General features: G+C 60.3%; 1 protein-coding gene across 1 annotated transcript in view; it reads right to left on the minus strand.

The window, feature by feature from the left end:
* Positions 1–6,163: 6,163 nt before the first annotated feature.
* Positions 6,164–22,606, minus strand: part of LOC140402938 (pro-interleukin-16-like) — a 43,682-nt gene continuing 27,239 nt past the window's right edge. Inside the window, exons 4-6 of the mRNA XM_072490581.1 lie at positions 10,967–11,216; positions 9,828–9,953; positions 6,164–7,880 (exon numbers count right to left, since the gene is read on the minus strand). Coding sequence (XP_072346682.1) covers positions 7,699–7,880; positions 9,828–9,953; positions 10,967–11,216 — 558 coding nt within the window. The 3' untranslated portion in view covers positions 6,164–7,698. The remainder of the gene's footprint in view (positions 7,881–9,827; positions 9,954–10,966; positions 11,217–22,606) is intronic.

The following is a 22,606-nucleotide window of genomic DNA, read 5'->3' on the forward strand; positions in this document are numbered from 1 at the left end:
GGGCATAGTAGGAAAAGAACCCCAGGCAGCATTTGAGGCCTTGGGGCAGTGAGGGAGGGGAAGTTCCATGAGGGGTCCGTTTTGGACTATATAGCCGAGAATGGCTAACCGGGTCGTGCTGAACACACACTTCTCTTCGTTGTAGGGCAGGTTGAGAAGAGTGGCAGTGCGGAGGAATTTATCGAGGTTGGCACCGTGGTCCTGCTGGTCATGGCCGCAGATGGTGACATTATCTAAGTACGGAAAGGTGGCCGCAAACCGTACCGGTCGACCATTCGGTCCATCTCTCTTTGGGTGACCGAGACCCCATTTGTGACGCCGAAAGGGACCCTAAGGAAGTGGTAGAGGCGACTGTCTGTCTCAAAGGCCGTGTATGGCCGGTCCGACTTCCGGATGGGGAGCTGGTGGTCGGCGGATTTCAGGTCAATTGTTGAGAAGACCCGGTACTGCGCAATCTGATTGACCATATCAGATATGCGTGGGAGGGGGTATGCGTCGAGCTGCGTGTACCGACTGATGGTCTGGCTGTAGTCCACGACCATCCTGTGTTTCTCCCCAGTTTTAACCACTACCACTTGGGCTCTCCAGGGGCTGTTGCTGGCCTCGCTAATACCCTCCTTAAACAGCCGCTGGACTTCAGACCTGATGAAGGTCTTGTCCTGGGTGCTGTGCCGTCTGCTCCTGGTGGCGACGGGCTTGCAATCCGCAGTTAGATTGGCAAAAAGGGAGGGGGGATCGACCTTGAGGGTCGCGAGGCTGCAAACGGTAAGGGGGGGTAAGGGCCCGTCGAATTTGGGGGTGAGGCTCTGGAGGTTGCACTGGAAGTCCAGGCCCAACAGGAGTGCAGCGCAGAGATTAGGAAGGACATGGAGGCGGAAGTTACTAAATTCTACGCCCTGGACCGTGAGGGTGACTGTACAGAAGCCTCGGATCGGGACGGAGTGGGATCCGGAGGCTAGGGCGATCCTTTGATCGGCAGGGTGGACCGCGAGGGAGCAGCGCCTTACCGTATCTGGGTGTACGAAGCTTTCGGTGCTCCCGGAGTCCAGCAGGCACGAGCTGGCGTGGCCGTCGACGCGGTGGCCAGGTTGTGCGGGCGAGATTGGTCCAGCGTCATCAAAGCGAGCTGCGGGTAGTCGTCGGATGCTTCGGGTGGCGAGCGTGTGCGGTTACAATCTCGGGATGTCCGGAGATCCTGTGGGGGACAAGATGGCGGCGCCCATGGTGCGCACATTGCGGGGTCGGGACAAGATGGCGGCGCCCATGGTGCGCGCATTGCGGGGTCGGGACAAGATGGCGGCGCCCATGGTGCGCACATTGCGGGGTCGGGACAAAATGGCGGCGCCCATGGGGCGCACTTGGCCGAAGGGGGACAAGATGGCGTCGCCCATGGTGCGCACATGGACCCGGGAGGTGAAGATGGCGGCTCCCATTGTGCGCCTGGCGTGGGGGAGGGGGCGATAGCGGGCACGATCGCAGCCACTGCGCGGGCCTGGCACACAGCCGCGAAGTGGCCCTTCTTCCTGCAGGCTTTACAAACGGCAGTGCGGGCCGGGCAGTGTTGGCGGGGGTGCTTCTGCTGACCGCAGAAGTAGCAGCGGGGACCCCCGGGGTGCGCGGGTCGGCGTGCGGCGCAGGCGTATTGGGAAGGCAGGGCCCCGGCTGAGGAGGTCGTCGGCAGGGTCCAGGAGGGGTAGGAAGGGATAGAAGGGTGGGCAGCGCGGGGGGGGGGGTAAGATTGTACGTTACGGGATGCGGCCGTCATGGAGAGCGCCAAGGTTTTCATCTCTGCCAGTTCGAGCGTGGCCCCTTCCAGCAATCGTTCTCGATGCGGTCCGACGCAATCCCCGTCACTAAAGCATCGCGCACGAGGCGAACCGCGTGTTTGGCGGCCGTGACGGCCTGACAGTCCCAGTCCCGGACGAGTGGAATTAGGGCCCGCCAGAAGTCTTCGATGGACTCGCCAGGTGGTTGCGAGCGGGTGGCGAGTATATGCCTGGCGAAGAGCGTGTTCGCCTTCTGCGCGTAGTGTTCCTTCAGGAGTTCCATTGCTTTTGTGTAATTCGTGGCGTCTTGGATCAACGGGAACACGCTGGAGCTCAGTCTGGAGTACAGGACGTTTATCTTCTGAGCCTCCGTTGGCTCGGGGTCCGCAGCCTTGATGTAGGCCTCAAAACATGCTAGCCAGTGAGTAAAGTCTTTTCTGGCGTCGGGAGGGTGCGGTTCCAGCTGCAGGCGATCGGGCTTAATTCGGATATCCATTCTGTGGAAAATCTGACTAATAAATTGATGCACGATCGACTGCACAAAGACTAAAGTTGGGTACAACTGTGGCTTTATTACAGTCAGATGCGAGGCCTCCTGCTGCAGCTGGCGAAATGGGAGGGCACTGGAGGTCATGCATATTTATACAGTTCTCCCTGGGCGGAGCCAGCCGGCAGGAGCTACTGGCGAACCTGTAGTGCAGGTCCTACCTTACATCTCCTATTACAGTGGTTCACCACACTCTCTCTATCTCTGTCTTTCTCTCCCTCTCTCACTTTTTCTCTGTCACTCTATATCTCTGTCTCTCTATCTCTGTCGATACCCGCCTCAACTCTTTCGTCGGCGGCGCAGTGGGTTAGCACTGCTGCCTCGCGGCGCCGAGGTCCCGGGTTCGATCCCGCCTCTGGGTCGCTGTCCGTGTGGAGTTTGCACATTCTCCCCGTGTCTGCGTGGGTTTCGCCCCCCACAACCCAAAGATGCGCAGGGTAGGTGGATTGGCCGCGCTAAATTCGCCCTTCATTGGAAAAAAAAATTGGGTACTCTAAATTTATTTTAAAAACTCTTTCATCAGTTAACCCGATTTCTTTAATCTTCTACAGCCAAGGAACACAAACTTCGCTTGTGCCTTCGTAACTTTAGCCCTTTCTTGATTTTGTTGATTGACAGGATGTAGGCCCTCGCTGGCCTGGCCCAGCATTCATTCCCCCATCCCTAATTGCCCCTCGAGAAGGTGGTGGGGGAGCCGCCATCTTGAACCCGCTGCTGTCCCCGTGTGGTGTAGGTACACCCACCGTGCTGTTAGGGAGGGAGTCCCGGGATTCTGGCCCCGGCCACAGTGAAGGAACGGCCGATATATTCCCGAGTCGGGATGGCGAGAGGCTCGGAGGGGGAACTTGCAGGTGGGGGGGTGTTCCCCATGTGTCTGCTGCCCCACCCTCGTCCTAGACGGTAGAGGTGGTGGGTTTGGAAGGCGAGTCGCCGCGGTGCGAGTTGTAGACGGTGCACACGGCTGCCGCTGTGCCTCGGGGGGGGGGGGGGGGCGGAGTGAATGTCGGCGGTTAGCGTGTCGATCGAGCGGGGCTGCTTTGTCCTGGATGGTGTCGAGCTTCTCGAGTGTTGTTGGGAGCCGCGCTCATCCAGGCGAGTGGAGAGTCTCCCATCGCACTCCTTGTAGATCATAAAATTTACAGTGCAAAAGGAGGCCTTTCGGCCCATTGAGTCTGTACCGGCCCTTGGAAAGGGCACCCTAATTATGCCCACACCTCCACCCTATCCCCGTAACCCCACCTAACCTTTTTTGGACACTAAGGGGCAATTTATCGTGGCCAATCCACCTCACCTGCACGTCTTTGGACTGTGGGAGGAAACCGGAGCACCCGGAGGAAACCCACGCACACACGGGGAGGACGTGCAGACTCCGCACAGATAGTGACCCAAGCCGGGAATCGAACCTGGGACCCTGGAGCTGGGAGGCAACTGTGCTAACCACTGTGCTACCGTGCCGCCCATGTGGACAGGCTTTGGGGGGGGGGGATCAGGAGGTGAGTTTCTCTCCGCAGGATTCCCACCCTCTGACCTGCTCTGGGAGCCACAGTATTTATACGGCTGGGCCCAGTTCAGTTTCTGATCAATGGTCACCCCCAGGATGTTGATTGTGGGGGATTCAGCGATGGTAATGCCGTTGAATGTCGAGGGGCGATGGTTAAATCCTCTCTTGTAGGAGATGGTCATTGACTCGAACTTATGTGGGGTGAATGTAACTTGCCCCTTGCCAGCCCGAGCCTGGATATTGTCCGGGTCTTGCTGCATTTGGACAGGGACTGCTTCAGCATGTGAGGAGCCGCGAATGGAGCTGAACATTGTCGTCCGCAAACATCCCCACTTCTGACCTTCTAATGGAAGGGAGGTCGCTGATGAAGCAGCTGAAGATGGTCGGGGCCGAGGACACGGCCCTGAGGAACTCCTGCAGTGACGTCCCGGAGCTGAGATGATTTTTTAAAAAAAATATTTTTATTTAAGTATTTGTAAAATGTTCTAACAACAGCCGAAAAAGAACCGTAAACATTGAACATTAACATGGTGAAAAAAAATAGGCATTTCCCCAATCGCCTCGATCTTCACAAACCCCAGGAAATAACACTCCCCCCCCCCCCCCCCCCCACCCTCTCGGAAAGCTGCTACTGCCGCCATTTTAATTTTCCCGAGAAAGTTGGCGAATGACGGCCACCTCCGGGTGAACCCTAACATTGATCCCCTTACGGCAAACTTTATTTTCTCAAGGCCGAGAAATCCAGCCAGGTCGCTGACCCAGGTCTCTGCACTCGGGGGGGGGTTTCGAGTCCCTCCACATTAAAAGGACCCGTCTCCGGGCTACCAGGGAGGCGAAGGCCGGAGGCCTCGGCCTCTTTCCGCCCCCTGAACCCCCGGGTCTTCTGACACTCTGTGGTAGTCACCACTGTTGTGTTATATTGTATATATGGGTATTACGGTAAGGCCCCTGTACTACAGGTACGAGGGTAGATCCCTGCCTGCAGGCTCCGCCCAGCAGGCGGAGTATAAATGTGTGTGCTCTCCGAACAGCAGCCACTTCCAAAGTTTGAGGTCACGTACCAACCGACTCAAGAACAGCTTCTTCCCTAAAGCCATCAGACTTTTGAATGGACCTACCTCGTATTAAGTTGATCCTTTCTCTGCACCTTGCTATAACTGTAACAATATATTCTGCAGCCTCTCCTTCCTTCCCTATGTACGATATGCATTGTTTGTACAGCATGCAAGAAACAATACTTTTCACTGTATACTAATACATGTGATAATAATAAATCAAATCAAATTTCGTAAGCTGCTGTAGGAGGCCATACATCTCTGTGTATTAAAGCCTCGATTACATTCTACTCTCGTCTCGTCGGAATTGAAATGAAATGAAAACCGCGTATTGTCACAAGTAGGCTTCAAATGAAGTTACTGTGAAAAGCCCCTAGTCGCCACATTCCGGCGCCTGTTCGGGGAGGCTGGTACGGGAATCGAACCGTGCTGCTGGCCTGCCTTGGTCTGCTTTCAAAGCCAGCTATTTAGCCCAGTGTGCTAAACCAGCCCCTAATTGATAGGGCATCACACTCCAAAGATCGCCCCCCCCCCCTCTGGACTCGGCACCACTGCTAGCACCGTGGGCATCGCCTTGGCGAACCCCTCCCAGAACCCTCCAAGCTTCGGGCATGCCCAAAAACATGTGGGCATGGTTTGCTGGGCTGCCCGCACATCTCGCACGTCTGTCTTCTACCCCGAAAAAGGTGCTCATCCTCGCCGCCGTCATGTGTGCCCGGTGTACCACCTTAAACTGAGCCTGGCACATGATGAGGAGGAATTGACCCTGCTTAGGACTTCCGCCCACAGACCCGGCTCTAACTCTCCTCCTAACTCCTCCTCCCATTTGCCCTTAAGCTCCTCCACCGGGGTTTCCTCTGCTTCCAGCAGCTCCTGGTAGGTATCCGACACTTTCCCCTCCCCCCCCCCACCCAGGTACCGGCAACTACTTTGTCCTGCATCCCCCGTGGTTATTAAATATCGGGGTCCAGACCGACACCCCCTCCATCCTCTCGTGTCTCCCCCACGGCCCCCCAGATCTTCAGTGCCGACACCACCTCCACCGGACTTGTGGAGTAACGGGCCGGCGAGAACGGCAGAGGTGCCGTTACCGGCGCTCCCAGGCTGGTGCCTTTACGTGACGCCGCCTCCAACCGCTCCCATGCCGACCCCTCCCCCACTGCCCACTTGCTAATCATGGCCGAATTGACCGCCCAGTAGTAGTTGCAAAAGTCCGGCAACGCCAGCCCCCCCCCCCCACCCCCCCCGCCGCCGCCCCCCCACCCTGCGCCCCCCCCCCCCCCCCCCCCCCCGCCCCCGCCTGCGTTTCAGCAACACTCACTTCACTCGCAGGGTCTTATTCGCCCACACAAATCCCGCGATGGCCTTATTCAGGGATGAAGATGGGAAGGCACTGAAATACAAATAGAAATCTGGGGAGGGCCGTCATTTTCACGGTCTGTCCTGGAGCACCATCAGAACCGAACACAGTGACCTAAATGGGGACTACTTGAGTCAACTCCCATGGGTAGGGCCTACAAGGGAACTCCCACAGATTGGGCCAAGAAATGAACTCCCACTGATTGGGACTCAACAGGGAACTCCCACAGATAGGGCCTAAAAATGCACTCCCACCGATGGGGCCTAGAAGAGAACAAGAGAACTCCCACCGACGGGGCCTAGAGGTGAACTCCCACCGACGGGGCCTAGAAGTGAACTCCCACCGACCGGGCCTAAAACGAACTCCCACCGACGGGGTCTAGAAGTGAACACCCACCGACGGGGCCTAGAAGTGAACTCCCACTGACGGGGCCTAGAAGTGAACTCCACCGACGAGGCCTAGAAGTGAACTCCCACTGACGGGGCCTAGAAGTGAACTCCCACTGACGGGGCCTAGAAGTGAACTCCACCGACGAGGCCTAGAAGTGAACTCCCACCGACGGGGCCTAGAAGAGAACTCCCACCGACGGGGCCTAGAAGCGAACCCACCGACGGGGCCTAGAAGTGAACTCCCACCGATGGGGCCTAAGAATAAACTCCCACCGATGGGGCCTAGAAGAGAACTCCCACCGATGGGGCCTAGAAGAGAACTCCCACCGACCGGGCCTAGAAGAGAACTCCCACCGACCGGGCCTAGAAGTGAACTCCCACCAACGGGGCCTCGAAGTGAACTCCCACCGACGGGGCCTCGAAGTAAACTCCCACCGACGGGGCCTAGAAGTGAACACCCACCGACGGGGCCTAGAAGCGAACCCACCGACAAGGCTTAGAAGTGAACAACCACCGACGGGGCCTAGAAGCGAACCCACTGACGGGGCCTAGAAGTGAACTCCCACCGACGGGGCCTAGAAGTGAACTCCCACCGACGGGGCCTAGAAGCGAACCCACTGACGGGGCCTAGAAGTGAACTCCCACCGATGGGGCCTAAGAATGAACTCCCACCGATGGGGCCTAGAAGAGAACTCCCACCGATGGGGCCTAGAAGAGAACTCCCACCGACGGGGCCTAGAAGTGAACTCCCACCGACAGGGCCTAGAAGTGAACTCCCACCAACAGGGCCTAGAAGTGAATTCCCACCGACGGGGACTAGAAGCGAACTCTCACTGCTTTGTATAGGGGCTAACTTCTCATTAGCCTTTTGAAGAATTTATCTTTGTGCCTGGCTGCTCGCCATCTTGCCCCAGGGGCGCGTCCAGCCTCCCTGACACGTCTTCGTAGAGTGCTCATCACGGCATTTACCTCCAAGGTGGCCATGGCGACTAGGTTTGGAAAGGATATCGGAGTTCTACCCAGGCGCCGCTGGGTCTTCAGTGTGGGGGAGAGCCTCCCTCCACCACCCCCCCCGAATGTCTATGTCTGCTGCCCCTGTGCCCCCAGCTGGCTCTTCCTGATCACCACCCTGACGAGGCCGGGGGCAATGGCCTTGATCAGATTCCACGCCTCATAGCAGGTCAGGTTGCAGTAATCTTCCTCGCCGACCTGCATCAGTTGGTCTCCGGGTTGGAGTAGGCCCGTTTGATCAGCTGATCCCCCTGGAATGAAGAGGAGGTGATAAAGCGAAGAGTTCTTTGAGGGGGGGATTTCCTTCTGTTTTTTTAATAATTGTTTTATTAAAGCTTTTCCAACCAACGTTTTTACGTAACAAATATAGAAATACAAATAAAGATAAAAATAAGTCAAGGAAAGGTCGCAACCGCTGGGAGAACCCCATCAAGTCCCCTCTCTCGCCGAACTTTATTCACTCCAGACTGAGGAACCCCCGCCATGTCGCTAACCCAGGTCTCCGCGCCCGGGGGTTTCGAGTCGCTCCGCGTTAACAAGATCCGTCACCAGGCTACCAGGGTGGCAAAGGCCAAAGGCTCGGCCTCTTTCGCTTCCTGCACTCCCGGATCCTCCGACACCCCAAAGGTCGCGACCGCTGGGCTCGCCTTCACCCGAGCGTCCAAACTCCTGGACATCTCCCTCGCAAACCCCTGCCAGAATTCTTTAAGCGCCGGGCATGCCCAAAACATTGGGGCATGGTTCGCCGGACTCCCCCGCACACCTCGGGCACCTGTCCTCCACCCCAAAAAATGTACTCATTCTTGCCGCCGTTATATGCGCCCGATGCGCCACCTTAAACTGGATTAATGCGAGCCTGGCACATGATGAGGAGAGGTTCACCCTGCCCAGGGTGTCGGCCCACAGGCCCTCATCAAGCTCTTCACCCCAGCTCCTCCGGGTAGGGAGGGGGAGTTCCTTCTTGAACCTTCACTCCAGCACCCCCCCACCCTCTCCTCATCGCGCCCACCTCGAATGTCGCTTCCCTCTGCATGTTCCTCCTCCCCCCGTGCTCCAGAACCCATGTCCCATTCCCAACATCAAAGTGGATGTCATGGAGTCGCCAATGGGAATTTGAAACCTGTTTGACTTCCTCGCCTGCCTGCCTGCCTCCTCCGACCTCACCTCCGAATCCTTACCCCAAAAGGAAAGTTGTGAGGATAATGTGACCGCATTGCCAATCTAGCGCCCTGAGGATCAAAATGGACCAGAGAGAGAGAGCTGGAGGGAGGGAAAGGGGAAAAGCAATGAAGAGAGGGAGGGAGGGGGTGAAAGAGAGAGAGCAGAGCGAGAGGGACAAAGATGGAGAAAGAGAGGGGGATAGAGGAGGGAGGGAGTGGGAGAGAGAGGGAATAGAGAGGGAAGCTTCGGGGAGAAAGAGATAGAGGGAGGGAGGAAGAGAGGAAGGGAAGAGGAGAGAGGAAGATTGGGGGAAGGGAGAGGGATAGAGAGCGAGGGAGGAAGGTGAGAGAAGAAAGAGATAGAGGGAGGGAGAAAGAGAGGAAGGGGAGAGTGGAAGATTAGGGGGGAGAGAGGGGGGGAGGAGGGCGAGGGAAGAGAGATAGAGAGGGGGCAGAGAGAGAGGGATAGAGAGAGAGAGAGAAAAAGGAAGATTACGGGAGAAAGGGATAGAGCAGACGGAGAAAGGGAGAAGAAGGGAAGGGGAGAGAGGGATAAAGAGTGAGGGAGAGAGTGAGGAAAGTTAAGGGCGAAAGAGATAGAAGGAGCAAGAGGGGGAGGGAGAAAGAGAGAGGGTGAGGAGGGGAAAGGGACAGAGGGAGAGTGACGGGGGGGAGAGAGAGAGAGAGAGAGAGACGGAGAGAGAAAGAGGTGGAGAGAGGGCGAGAAGGGGCCTGAGGGAAGGTGAGGTGGGGAAGGAGAAAAGGAGGTGAGAGGTGGCGAGGGTGAAGAATAGGAACAGAGGGAGAGAGAGAAGAGGAGAGGGGGAAGAGAGAGAGAGAGGGCGGAAAGAAAAAGGGAGGGAGGGATGTCTGGATGAATGGGATGAAAGCTAGCCAAAACAGAACAGAGTAGCTCCCCCTCTGAACCATTCGTGAGGCGAGTTGGCCTCCATCGGGATGTGTGCGGAGTGGAAAACCCCTTTTGGGGCCCCGAGGGTTGAAGACAGCGCCCGAGAGAGAACGACGTTGGCCGCCTACCTTGGAAAACCTTTTTGATGGTGAGCGGACGGTCCCCCTGGCTTGAACTCTTTCCCCCATCCAGACTGAAACCCAGTCCTCCACACGTCTTCATCAGCTCCACCGCGACCATGTCTCCCGAACTCACTGGCGGGGGGAGGGAAGAGAGGGGAAAGCATATTAGTCACGTTATGGGCCAGGGTTTAGAAAACTCCAAAATACATCATAGAATACCACAAACACAAAGGCCCCACACAGCTACAGTAACCTATGCATAACCCTTAATGAATTCCCCCTTAACTGTTCCAATTCAATAACAAAATCCAAGTAAAACCAGAAACCCCTTTTCAAAGGTGCGGCCCAGCCCACGGCACTCTCACTGGTTTAAGACGTGTTATTGATACTCTGTTCCCCTTCTCAAACAGCACGTTTGAATTCCTTCGAGAAAGCAATTATCTTTTTTACGTTATCGAGCCGTCTGGAAACAGCTTTTAAAATGAAGATAGACAGAGACACGTCTTTCACAGGGCACAGGGCAGCACGGTAGCATCGTGGATAGCACAAATGCTTCACAGCTCCAGGGTCCCAGGTTCGATTCCCGGCTTGGGTCACTGTCTGTGCGGAGTCTGCACATCCTCCCCGTGTGTGCGTGGGTTTCCTCCGGGTGCTCCGGTTTCCTCCCACAGTCCAAAGATGTGCAGGTTAGGTGGATTGGCCGCGCTAAATTGCCCATAGTGTCCAAAATTGCCCTTAGTGTTGGGTGGGGTTACTGGGTTATGGGGATAGGGTGGAGGTGTGGACCTTGGGTAGGGTGCTCTTTCCAAGAGAGGGTGCAGACTCGATGGGCCGAATGGCCTCCTTCTGCACTGTAAATTCTATGATTCTATGATTTCAACCTGTTCAAAACCAGTCCCGAAACTCAGAGCCACAGCCCAGCTCCACCCACACAATGACATAATTGAAGCCATGTGATAAGACAGAACCTTTCCTAAAGGGACACTCCCGCGACAACGTGACCCATGGCCGAAAGCAACATGGCGGCTCCAGCAACACCGTCTCCAGGGGCGGCCTAGCCAGCCTCTCTCACACCACCGGGGAATAATCACACTACAAGGCGGGCTCCGCTCGACGTCTGAAGAGGATCTGCGTGCTCCTCGTACCTGGAACCGCACCGTGGTTGACGTTGTCGCGGGGTGTCATGCCCCTCACACGTAGGGCAGCCCTCTCCGCCTCACACACCTTGCGAATCACCACGATGGCCTGGTGACCAGGCCTCGCTTTGTGGAGCAGTGACAAAGCCCCGCTGTGCGTCAGGCCCTTGAGGGAGTTTCCGTTGATGGACAGGACCTCGTCCCCCTGCGCGATGGTTCCCTCCTGCGCGGCCAGGCCGCTGGGGAACACTTTATGAACCTGCGGAGGGAAGTAGAGGGGGCCCGTCAGAGAACAGGGAAACCCGCACTGTGGGAGGGTCAGTACTGAGGGAGGGCCGCACTGTCGGAGAATCAGTACTGAGGGAGCGCCGCACTGTCGGAGAATCAGTACAGAGGGAGCGCCGCACTGTCGGAGAATCAGTACAGAGGGAGCGCTGCACTGTCGGAGAATCAGTACTGAGGGAGCGCCGCACTGTCGGAGAATCAGTACAGAGGGAGCGCCGCACTGTGGGAGGGTCAGTACTGAGGGAGCGCCGCACTGTCGGAGAATCAGTACTGAGGGAGCGCCGCACTGTGGGAGGGTCAGTACAGAGGGAGTGCCGCACTGTCGGAGAATCAGTACTGAGGGAGCGTCGCACTGTGGGAGGGTCAGTACTGAGGGAACACCGCACTCTGGGAGGGTCAGTACTGAGGGACCGCCGCACTGTCGGAGAATCAGTACTGAGGGAGCGCCGCACTGTGGGAGGGACAGTACTGAGGGAGCGCAGCACTGTGGGAGGGTCAGTGCTGAGGGACCGCCGCACTGTCGGAGAATCAGTACTGAGGGAGCGCCGCACTGTGGGAGGGTCAGTACTGAGGGAGCGCCGCACTGTGGGAGGGTCAGTACTGAGGGAGCACCGCACTGTGGGAGGGTCAGTACTGAGGGAGCACCGCACTGTCGGAGAATCAGTACTGAGGGAGCGCCGCACTGTGGGAGGGTCAGTACTGAGGGAGCACCGCACTGTGGGAGGGTCAGTACTGAGGGAGCGCCGCACTGTCGGAGAATCAGTACTGAGGGAGCGCCGCACTGTGGGAGGGTCAGTACTGAGGGAGCGCCGCACTGTGGGAGGGTCAGTACTGAGGGAGCGCCGCACTGTGGGAGGGTCAGTACTGAGGGAGTGTCACACTGTCAGAGGGTCAGTGCTGAGGGAGTGCCGCACTGTCGGAGGGTCAGTGCTGAGGGAGTGCCGCACTGTGGGAGGGTCAGTGCTGAGGGAGCGCCGCACTGTGAGAGGGTCAGTACTGAGGGAGCGCCGCACTGTGCGAGGGTCAGTACTGAGGGAGTGTCACACTGTCAGAGGGTCAGTGCTGAGGGAGCGCCGCACTCTGGGAGGGTCAGTACTGAGGGAGCGCCGCACTGTGGGAGGGTCAGTACTGAGGGAGCGCCGCATTGTCGGAGGGTCACTGCTGAGGGAGCGCCTCACTGTCGGAGGGTCACTGCTGAGGAAGTGCTGCACTGTCGGAGGGTCAGTGCTGAGGGTGCGCCGCACAGTCGGAGCATCAGGACTGAGGGAGCGCCGCACTGTCGGAGGGTCAGTACTGAGGGAGTGACGCACTGTCAGAGGGTCAGTACTGAGGGAACGTCGCATTGTCGGAGGGTCAGTACTGAGGGAGCACCGCACTGTCAGAGGGTCAGTAATGAGGGAGCGCCGCACTGTCGGAGGGTCAGTACTGAGGGAGCGCCTCACTGTCAGAGGGTCAGTGCTGAGGGAGCGCCGCACTGTCGGAGGGTCAGTATTGAGGGAGTGCCGCACTGTGGGAGGGTCAGTAGTGAGGGAGTGTCGCACTGTCGGAGTGTCAGGGCTGAGGGAGTGACGCACTGTCGGAGGGTGAGTGCTGAGGGAGCGCCGCACTGTGAGAGGGTCAGAAGTGAGGGAGCGCTGCACTGTGGGAGGGTCAGTGCTAAGGGAGCGCTGCACTGTCGGAGGGTCAGTACTGAGGGAGCGCTGCACTGTCAGAGGGTCAGTAGTGAGGGAGTGTCGCACTGGCGGAGGGTGAGTGCTGAGGGAGCGCCGCTCTGTGAGAGGGTCAGTACTGAGGGAGTGCCGCACTGTGGGAGGGTCAGTACTGAGGGAACACCGTACTCTGGGAGGGTCAGTACTGAGGGAGTGTCACACTGTCAGAGGGTCAGTGCTGAGGGAGCGCCGCACTCTGGGAGGGTCAGTACTGAGGGAGTGTCACACTGTCAGAGGGTCAGTGCTGAGGGAGCGCCGCACTGTCGGAGGGTCAGTGCTGAGGGAGCGCCGCACGGTGGGAGGGTCAGTGCTGAGGGAGCGCCGCACTGTGGGAGGGTCAGTACTGAGGGAGCGCCGCATTGTCGGAGGGTCACTGCTGAGGGAGCGCCGCACTGTGGGAGGGTCACTGCTGAGGGAGTGCTGCACTGTCGGAGGGTCAGTGCTGAGGGAGCGCCGCACTGTCGGAACATCAGGACTGAGGGAGCGCCGCACTGTGGGAGGGTCAGTACTGAGGGAACGTCGCATTGTCGGAGGGTCAGTACTGAGGGAGCACCGCACTGTCAGAGGGTCAGTGCTGAGGGAGCGCCGCACTGTCAGAGGGTCAGTACTGAGGGAGCGCCACACTGTCGGAGGGTCAGTATTGAGGGAGTGCCGCACTGTGGGAGGGTCAGTCGTGAGGGAGTGTCGCACTGTCGGAGGGTCAGTACTGAGGGAGCGCCACACTGTCAGAGGGTCAGTGCTGAGGGAGCGCCGCACTGTCGGAGGGTCAGTATTGAGGGAGTGCCGCACTGTGGGAGGGTCAGTAGTGAGGGAGTGTAGCACTGTCGGAGTGTCAGGGCTGAGGGAGTGTCGCACTGTCAGAGGGTGAGTGCTGAGGGAGCGCCGCACTGTGAGAGGGTCAGAAGTGAGGGAGCGCTGCACTGTGGGAGGGTCAGTACTGAGGGAGCGCAGCACTGTGGGAGGGACAGTGCTGAGGGTGCGCCGCACTGTGGGAGGGTCAGTACTGAGGGAGCGCTGCACTGTGGGAGGGTCAGTGCTGAGGGAGCGCTGCACTGTCAGAGGGTCAGTACTGAGGGAGCGCCGCACTGTGGGAGGGTCAGTACTGAGGGAGCGCTGCACTGTCGGAGGGTCAGTACTGAGGGAGCGCCGCACTGTCGGAGGGTCAGTGTTGAGAGAGTGCCGCACTGTTGGAGGGTCAGTGCTGAGGGAGCGCTGCACTGTGGGAGGGTCAGTACTGAGGGAGTGTCGCACTGTCAGAGGGTCAGTAATGAGGGAGCGCCGCACTGTCGGAGGGTCAGTACTGAGGGAGCGCCGCACTGTCAGAGGGTCAGTGCTGAGGGAGCACTGCACTGTGGGAGGGTCAGTACTGAGGGAGTGTCGCACTGTCGGAGGGTGAGTGCTGAGGGAGCGCCGCACTGTGAGAGGGTCAGTACTGAGGGAGCGCAGCACTGTGGGAGGGTCAGTACTGAGGGAGTGTCGCACTGTCGGAGGGTGAGTGCTGAGGGAGCGCCGCACTGTGAGAGGGTCAGTACTGAGGGAGCGCAGCACTGTGGGAGGGTCAGTACTGAGGGAGCGCTGCACTGTAGGAGGGTCAGTACTGAGGGAGCGCTGCACTGTCAGAGGGTCAGTACTGAGGGAGCGCCGCACTGTGGGAGGGTCAGTGCTGAGGGAGCGCCGCACTGTGGGAGGGTCAGTACTGAGGGAGCGCTGCACTGTAGGAGGGTCAGTACTGAGGGAGCGCTGCACTGTCAGAGGGTCAGTACTGAGGGAGCGCCGCACTGTGGGAGGGTCAGTACTGAGGGAGCGCTGCACTGTCGGAGGGTCAGTACTTAGGGAGCGCCGCACTGTCAGAGGGTCAGTGTTGAGGGAGTGCCGCACTGTCGGAGGGTCAGTGCTGAGGGAGCAGCGCACCGTCGGAGCTTCAGTACTGAGGGAGCGCCGCACTGTGGGAGGGTCAGTACTGAGGGAGCGCCGCACTGTGGGAGGGTCAGTACTGAGGGAGTGCCGCACTGTCGGAGGGTCAGTACTGAGGGAGCGCCGCACTGTGGGAGGGTCAGTACTGAGGGAGTGCCGCACTGTCAGAGGGTCAGTACTGAGGGAGCGCCGCTATGTCAGAGGGTCAGTGCTGAGGGAGTGTCGCACTGTCGGAGGGTCAGTGCTGAGGGAGTGCCGCTATCTCAGAGGGTCAGTACTGAGGGAGCGCCACACTGTCAGAGGGCCAATGCTGAGGGAGCACCGCACTGTGGGAGGGCCAGTGCTGAGGGAGTGCCGCACTGTCAGAGGGTCAGTACTGAGGGAGCGCCGCACTGTGGGAGGGTCAGTACTGAGGGAGCGCCGCACTGTCGGAGGGTCAGTATTAAGGGAGCGCCGCACTGTGGGAGGGGCAGTACTGAGGGAGCGCCGCACTGTCAGAGAGTCAGTACTGAGGGAGCGCCGCACTGTCGGAGGGACAGTACTGAGGGAGCGCCGCACTGTCGGAGGGTCAGTGCTGAGGGAGTGCCGCTATCTCAGAGGGTCAGTACTGAGGGAGCGCCACACTGTCAGAGGGCCAATGCTGAGGGAGCACCGCACTGTGGGAGGGCCAGTGCTGAGGGAGTGCAGCACTGTCAGAGGGTCAGTACTGAGGGAGCGCCGCACTGTGGGAGGGTCAGTACTGAGGGAGCGCCGCACTGTCGGAGGGTCAGTATTAAGGGAGCGCCGCACTGTGGGAGGGGCAGTACTGAGGGAGCGCCGCACTGTCGGAGGGACAGTACTGAGGGAGCGCCGCACTGTCAGAGAGTCAGTACTGAGGGAGCACCGCACTGTCGGAGGGACAGTACTGAGGGAGCGCCGCACTGTGGGAGGGTCAGTACTGAGGGAGTGCCGCACTGTGGGAGGGTCAGTACTAAGGGAGCGCAGCACTGTGGGAGGGTCAGTACTGAGGGAGTGCCGCTCTGTCGGAGGGTCAGTACTAAGGGAGCGCCGCACTGTGGGTGGGTCAGTACTGAGGGAGCGCCGCACTGTGGGAGGGTCAGTACTGAGGGAGCGCCGCACTGTGGGAGGGTCAGTACTGAGGGAGCGCCGCACTGTGGGAGGGTCAGTACTGAGGGAGCGCCGCACTGTCAGAGGGTCAGTACTGAGGGAGCGCCGCACTGTCGGAGGGACAGTACTCAGGGAGCGCCGCACTGTCGGAGGGTCAGTGCTGAGGGAGCGCCGCACCTTGAGAGGGTCAGTGCTGAGGGAGAACCGCACTGTCAGAGGGTCAGTACTGAGGGAGCGCTGCACTGTCGGAGGGTCAGTACTGAGGGAGCGCCGCACTGTGGGAGGGTCAGTACTGAGGGAGCGCTGCACTGTCGGAGGGACAGTACTGAGGGAGCGCCGCACTGTCGGAGGGTCAGTACTGAGGGAGCACCGCACTGTGGGAGGGTCAGTACTGAGGGAGCGCCGCACTGTCGGAGGGTCAGTATTAAGGGAGCGCCGCACTGTGGGAGGGGCAGTACTGAGGGAGCGCCGCACTGTCAGAGTGTCAGTACTGAGGGAGCGCCGCACTGTCGGAGGGACAGTACTGAGGGAGCGCCGCACTGTCGGAGGGTCAGTGCTGAGGGAGTGCCGCTATCTCAGAGGGTCAGTACTGAGGGAGCGCCACACTGTCAGAGGGCCAATGCTGAGGGAGCACCGCACTGTGGGAGGGCCAGTGCTGAGGGAGTGCCGCACTGTCAGAGGGTCAGTACTGAGGGAGCGCCGCACTGTGGGAGGGTCAGTACTGAGGGAGCGCCGCACTGTCGGAGGGTCAGTATTAAGGGTGCGCCGCACTGTGGGAGGGGCAGTACTGAGGGAGCGCCGCACTGTCAGAGAGTCAGTACTGAGGGAGCGCTGCACTGTCGGAAGGTCAGTACTGAGGGAGCGCTGCACTGTCGGAAGGTCAGTACTGAGGGAGTGTCACACTGTCAGAGGGTCAGTGCTGAGGGAGTGCCGCACTGTGGGAGGGTCAGTGCTGAGGGAGCGCCGCACTGTGAGAGGGTCAGTACTGAGGGAGCGCCGCACTCTGGGAGGGTCAGTACTGAGGGAGTGTCACACAGTCAGAGGGTCAGTGCTGAGGGAGCGCCGCACTCTGGGAGGGTCAGTACTGAGGGAGCGCCGCACTGTGGGAGGGTCAGTACTGAGGGAGCGCCGCATTGTCGGAGGGTCACTGCTGAGGGAGCGCCTCACTGTCGGAGGGTCACTGCTGAGGAAGTGCTGCACTGTCGGAGGGTCAGTACTGAGGGAGTGACGCACTGTCAGAGGGTCAGTACTGAGGGAACGTCGCATTGTCGGAGGGTCAGTACTGAGGGAGCACCGCACTGTCGGAGCATCAGGACTGAGGGAGCGCCGCACTGTCGGAGGCTCAGTACTGAGGGAGTGACGCACTGTCAGAGGGTCAGTACTGAGGGAACGTCGCATTGTCGGAGGGTCAGTACTGAGGGAGCACCGCACTGTCAGAGGGTCAGTAATGAGGGAGCGCCGCACTGTCGGAGGGTCAGTACTGAGGGAGCGCCACACTGTCAGAGGGTCAGTAATGAGGGAGCGCCGCACTGTCGGAGGGTCAGTACTGAGGGAGCGCCACACTGTCAGAGGGTCAGTGCTGAGGGAGCGCCGCACTGTCGGAGGGTCAGTATTGAGGGAGTGCCGCACTGTGGGAGGGTCAGTAGTGAGGGAGTGTCGCACTGTCGGAGTGTCAGGGCTGAGGGAGCGCCGCACTGTGGGAGGGTCAGTGCTGAGGGAGTGACGCACTGTCGGAGGGTGAGTGCTGAGGGAGCGCCGCACTGTCGGAGGGTCAGTGCTGAGGGAGCGCTGCACTGTCAGAGGGTCAGTAGTGAGGGAGTGTCGCACTGTCGGAGGGTGAGTGCTGAGGGAGCGCCGCACTGTGAGAGGGTCAGAAGTGAGGGAGCGCTGCACTGTGGGAGGGTCAGTACTGAGGGAGCGCAGCACTGTGGGAGGGACAGTGCTGAGGGTGCGCCGCACTGTGGGAGGGTCAGTACTGAGGGAGCGCTGCACTGTGGGAGGGTCAGTACTGAGGGAGCGCTGCACTGTCAGAGGGTCAGTACTGAGGGAGCGCCGCACTGTGGGAGGGTCAGTACTGAGGGAGCGCTGCACTGTCGGAGGGTCAGTACTGAGGAAGCGCCGCACTGTCGGAGGGTCAGTGTTGAGAGAGTGCCGCACTGTTGGAGGGTCAGTGCTGAGGGAGTGCTACACTGTGGGAGGGTCAGTACTGAGGGAGTGTCGCACTGTCAGAGGGTCAGTAATGAGGGAGCGCCGCACTGTCGGAGGGTCAGTGCTGAGGGAGCACTGCACTGTGGGAGGGTCAGTATTGAGGGAGTGTCGCACTGTCGGAGTGTCAGGGCTGAGGGAGTGTCGCACTGTCGGAGGGTGAGTGCTGAGGGAGCGCCGCACTGTGAGAGGGTCAGTACTGAGGGAGCGCCGCACTGTGGGAGGGTCAGTACTGAGGGAGCGCAGCACTGTGGGAGGGACAGTGCTGAGGGAGCGCCGCACTGTGGGAGGGTCAGTACTGAGGGAGCGCTGCACTGTAGGAGGGTCAGTACTGAGGGAGCGCTGCACTGTCAGAGGGTCAGTACTGAGGGAGCGCCGCACTGTGGGAGGGTCAGTACTGAGGGAGCGCTGCACTGTCGGAGGGTCAGTACTGAGGGAGCGCCGCACTGTCAGAGGGTCAGTGTTGAGGGAGTGCCGCACTGTCGGAGGGTCAGTGCTGAGGGAGCAGCGCACCGTCGGAGCATCAGTACTGAGGGAGCGCCGCACTGTGGGAGGGTCAGTACTGAGGGAGCGCCGCACTGTGGGAGGGTCAGTACTGAGGGAGTGCCGCACTGTCGGAGGGTCAGTACTGAGGGAGTGTCGCACTGTCGGAGGGTCAGTGCTGAGGGAGTGCCGCTATGTCAGAGGGTCAGTATTGAGGGAGCGCCACACCGTCAGAGGGTCAGTGCTGAGGGAGCGCCGCACTGTCGGAGGGTCAGTACTGAGGGAGTGTCGCACTGTCGGAGGGTCAGTGCTGAGGGAGTGCCGCTATCTCAGAGGGTCAGTACTGAGGGAGCGCCACACTGTCAGAGGGCCAATGCTGAGGGAGCACCGCACTGTGGGAGGATCAGTACTGAGGGAGCGCCGCACTGTGGGAGGGTCAGTACTGAGGGAGCGCCGCACTGTCGGAGGGTCAGTATTAAGGGAGCGCCGCACTGTGGGAGGGGCAGTACTGAGGGAGCGCCGCACTGTCGGAGGGTCAGTGCTGAGGGAGTGCCGCTATCTCAGAGGGTCAGTACTGAGGGAGCGCCGCACTGTGGGATGGCCAGTGCTGAGGGAGCACCGCACTGTGGGAGGGCCAGTGCTGAGGGAGTGCCGCACTGTCAGAGGGTCAGTACTGAGGGAGCGCCGCACTGTGGGAGGGTCAGTACTGAGGGAGCGCCGCACTGTTGGAGGGTCAGTATTAAGGGAGCGCCGCACTGTGGCAGGGGCAGTACTGAGGGAGCGCCGCACTGTCAGAGAGTCAGTACTGAGGGAGCACCGCACTGTCGGAGGGACAGTACTGAGGGAGCGCCGCACTGTGGGAGGGTCAGTACTGAGGGAGTGCCGCACTGTGGGAGGGTCAGTACTAAGGGAGCGCAGCACTGTGGGAGGGTCAGTACTGAGGGAGTGCCGCTCTGTCGGAGGGTCAGTACTAAGGGAGCGCCGCACTGTGGGAGGGTCAGTACTGAGGGAGCGCCGCACTGTCAGAGGGTCAGTACTGAGGGAGCGCCGCACTGTCGGAGGGACAGTACTGAGGGAGTGCCGCACTGTCGGAGGGTCAGTACTGAGGGAGCGCCGCACTGTCGGAGGGTCAGTGCTGAGGGAGCGCCGCACCTTGAGTGGGTCAGTGCTGAGGGAGAACCGCACTGTCAGAGGGTCAGTACTGAGGGAGCGCTGCACTGTCGGAGGGTCAGTACTGAGGGAGCGCCGCACTGTGGGAGGGTCAGTACTGAGGGAGCGCCGCACTGTCGGAGGGATAGTACTGAGGGAGCGCCGCACTGTCGGAGGGTCAGTACTGAGGCAGCACCGCACTGTGGGAGGGTCAGTACTGAGGGAGCGCCGCACTGTCGGAGGGTCAGTATTAAGGGAGCGCCGCACTGTGGGAGGGGCAGTACTGAGGGAGCGCCGCACTGTCAGAGAGTCAGTACTGAGGGAGCGCCGCACTGTCGGAGGGACAGTACTGAGGGAGCGCCGCACTGTCGGAGGGTCAGTGCTGAGGGAGTGCCGCTATCTCAGAGGGTCAGTACTGAGGGAGCGCCACACTGTCAGAGGGCCAATGCTGAGGGAGCACCGCACTGTGGGAGGGCCAGTGCTGAGGGAGTGCCGCACTGTCAGAGGGTCAGTACTGAGGGAGCGCCGCACTGTGGGAGGGTCAGTACTGAGGGAGCGCCGCACTGTCAGAGGGTCAGTGCTGAGGGAGCGCCGCACTCTGGGAGGGTCAGTACTGAGGGAGCGCCGCACTGTGGGAGGGTCAGTACTGAGGGAGCGCCGCATTGTCGGAGGGTCACTGCTGAGGGAGCGCCTCACTGTCGGAGGGTCACTGCTGAGGAAGTGCTGCACTGTCGGAGGGTCAGTGCTGAGGGTGCGCCGCACTGTCGGAGCATCAGGACTGAGGGAGCGCCGCACTGTCGGAGGCTCAGTACTGAGGGAGTGACGCACTGTCAGAGGGTCAGTACTGAGGGAACGTCGCATTGTCGGAGGGTCAGTACTGAGGGAGCACCGCACTGTCAGAGGGTCAGTAATGAGGGAGCGCCGCACTGTCGGAGGGTCAGTACTGAGGGAGCGCCACACTGTCAGAGGGTCAGTAATGAGGGAGCGCCGCACTGTCGGAGGGTCAGTACTGAGGGAGCGCCACACTGTCAGAGGGTCAGTGCTGAGGGAGCGCTGCACTGTCGGAGGGTCAGTATTGAGGGAGTGCCGCACTGTGGGAGGGTCAGTAGTGAGGGAGTGTCGCACTGTCGGAGTGTCAGGGCTGAGGGAGTGACGCACTGTCGGAGGGTGAGTGCTGAGGGAGCGCCGCACTGTCGGAGGGTCAGTGCTGAGGGAGCGCTGCACTGTCAGAGGGTCAGTAGTGAGGGAGTGTCGCACTGTCGGAGGGTGAGTGCTGAGGGAGCGCCGCACTGTGAGAGGGTCAGAAGTGAGGGAGCGCTGCACTGTGGGAGGGTCAGTACTGAGGGAGCGCAGCACTGTGGGAGGGACAGTGCTGAGGGTGCGCCGCACTGTGGGAGGGTCAGTACTGAGGGAGCGCTGCACTGTGGGAGGGTCAGTACTGAGGGAGCGCTGCACTGTCAGAGGGTCAGTACTGAGGGAGCGCCGCACTGTGGGAGGGTCAGTACTGAGGGAGCGCTGCACTGTCGGAGGGTCAGTGTTGAGAGAGTGCCGCACTGTTGGAGGGTCAGTGCTGAGGGAGTGCTACACTGTGGGAGGGTCAGTACTGAGGGAGTGTCGCACTGTCAGAGGGTCAGTAATGAGGGAGCGCCGCACTGTCGGAGGGTCAGTACTGAGGGAGCGCCGCACTGTCAGAGGGTCAGTGCTGAGGGAGCACTGCACTGTGGGAGGGTCAGTATTGAGGGAGTGTCGCACTGTCGGAGTGTCAGGGCTGAGGGAGTGTCGCACTGTCGGAGGGTGAGTGCTGAGGGAGCGCCGCACTGTGAGAGGGTCAGTACTGAGGGAGCGCCGCACTGTGGGAGGGTCAGTACTGAGGGAGCGCAGCACTGTGGGAGGGACAGTGCTGAGGGAGCGCCGCACTGTGGGAGGGTCAGTACTGAGGGAGCGCTGCACTGTAGGAGGGTCAGTACTGAGGGAGCGCTGCACTGTCAGAGGGTCAGTACTGAGGGAGCGCCGCACTGTGGGAGGGTCAGTACTGAGGGAGCGCTGCACTGTCGGAGGGTCAGTACTGAGGGAGCGCCGCACTGTCAGAGGGTCAGTGTTGAGGGAGTGCCGCACTGTCGGAGGGTCAGTGCTGAGGGAGCAGCGCACCGTCGGAGCATCAGTACTGAGGGAGCGCCGCACTGTGGGAGGGTCAGTACTGAGGGAGCGCCGCACTGTGGGAGGGTCAGTACTGAGGGAGTGCCGCACTGTCGGAGGGTCAGTACTGAGGGAGTGTCGCACTGTCGGAGGGTCAGTGCTGAGGGAGTGCCGCTATGTCAGAGGGTCAGTACTGAGGGAGCGCCACACCGTCAGAGGGTCAGTACTGAGGGAGCGCCACACTGTCAGAGGGCCAATGCTGAGGGAGCACCGCACTGTGGGAGGATCAGTACTGAGGGAGCGCCGCACTGTGGGAGGGTCAGTACTGAGGGAGCGCCGCACTGTGGGAGGGTCAGTACTGAGGGAGCGCCGCACTGTCGGAGGGTCAGTACTGAGGGAGTGCCGCACTGTGGGAGGGTCAGTACTGAGGGAGCGCCGCACTGTCGGAGGGTCAGTACTGAGGGAGCGCCGCACTGTCGGAGGGTCAGTATTAAGGGAGCGCCGCACTGTGGGAGGGGCAGTACTGAGGGAGCGCCGCACTGTCGGAGGGTCAGTGCTGAGGGAGTGCCGCTATCTCAGAGGGTCAGTACTGAGGGAGCGCCGCACTGTGGGATGGCCAGTGCTGAGGGAACACCGCACTGTGGGAGGGCCAGTGCTGAGG

This window comes from Scyliorhinus torazame, chromosome 26, assembly GCF_047496885.1.
Source record: "Scyliorhinus torazame isolate Kashiwa2021f chromosome 26, sScyTor2.1, whole genome shotgun sequence".
NCBI classification, from domain to species: Eukaryota; Metazoa; Chordata; class Chondrichthyes; order Carcharhiniformes; family Scyliorhinidae; genus Scyliorhinus; species Scyliorhinus torazame.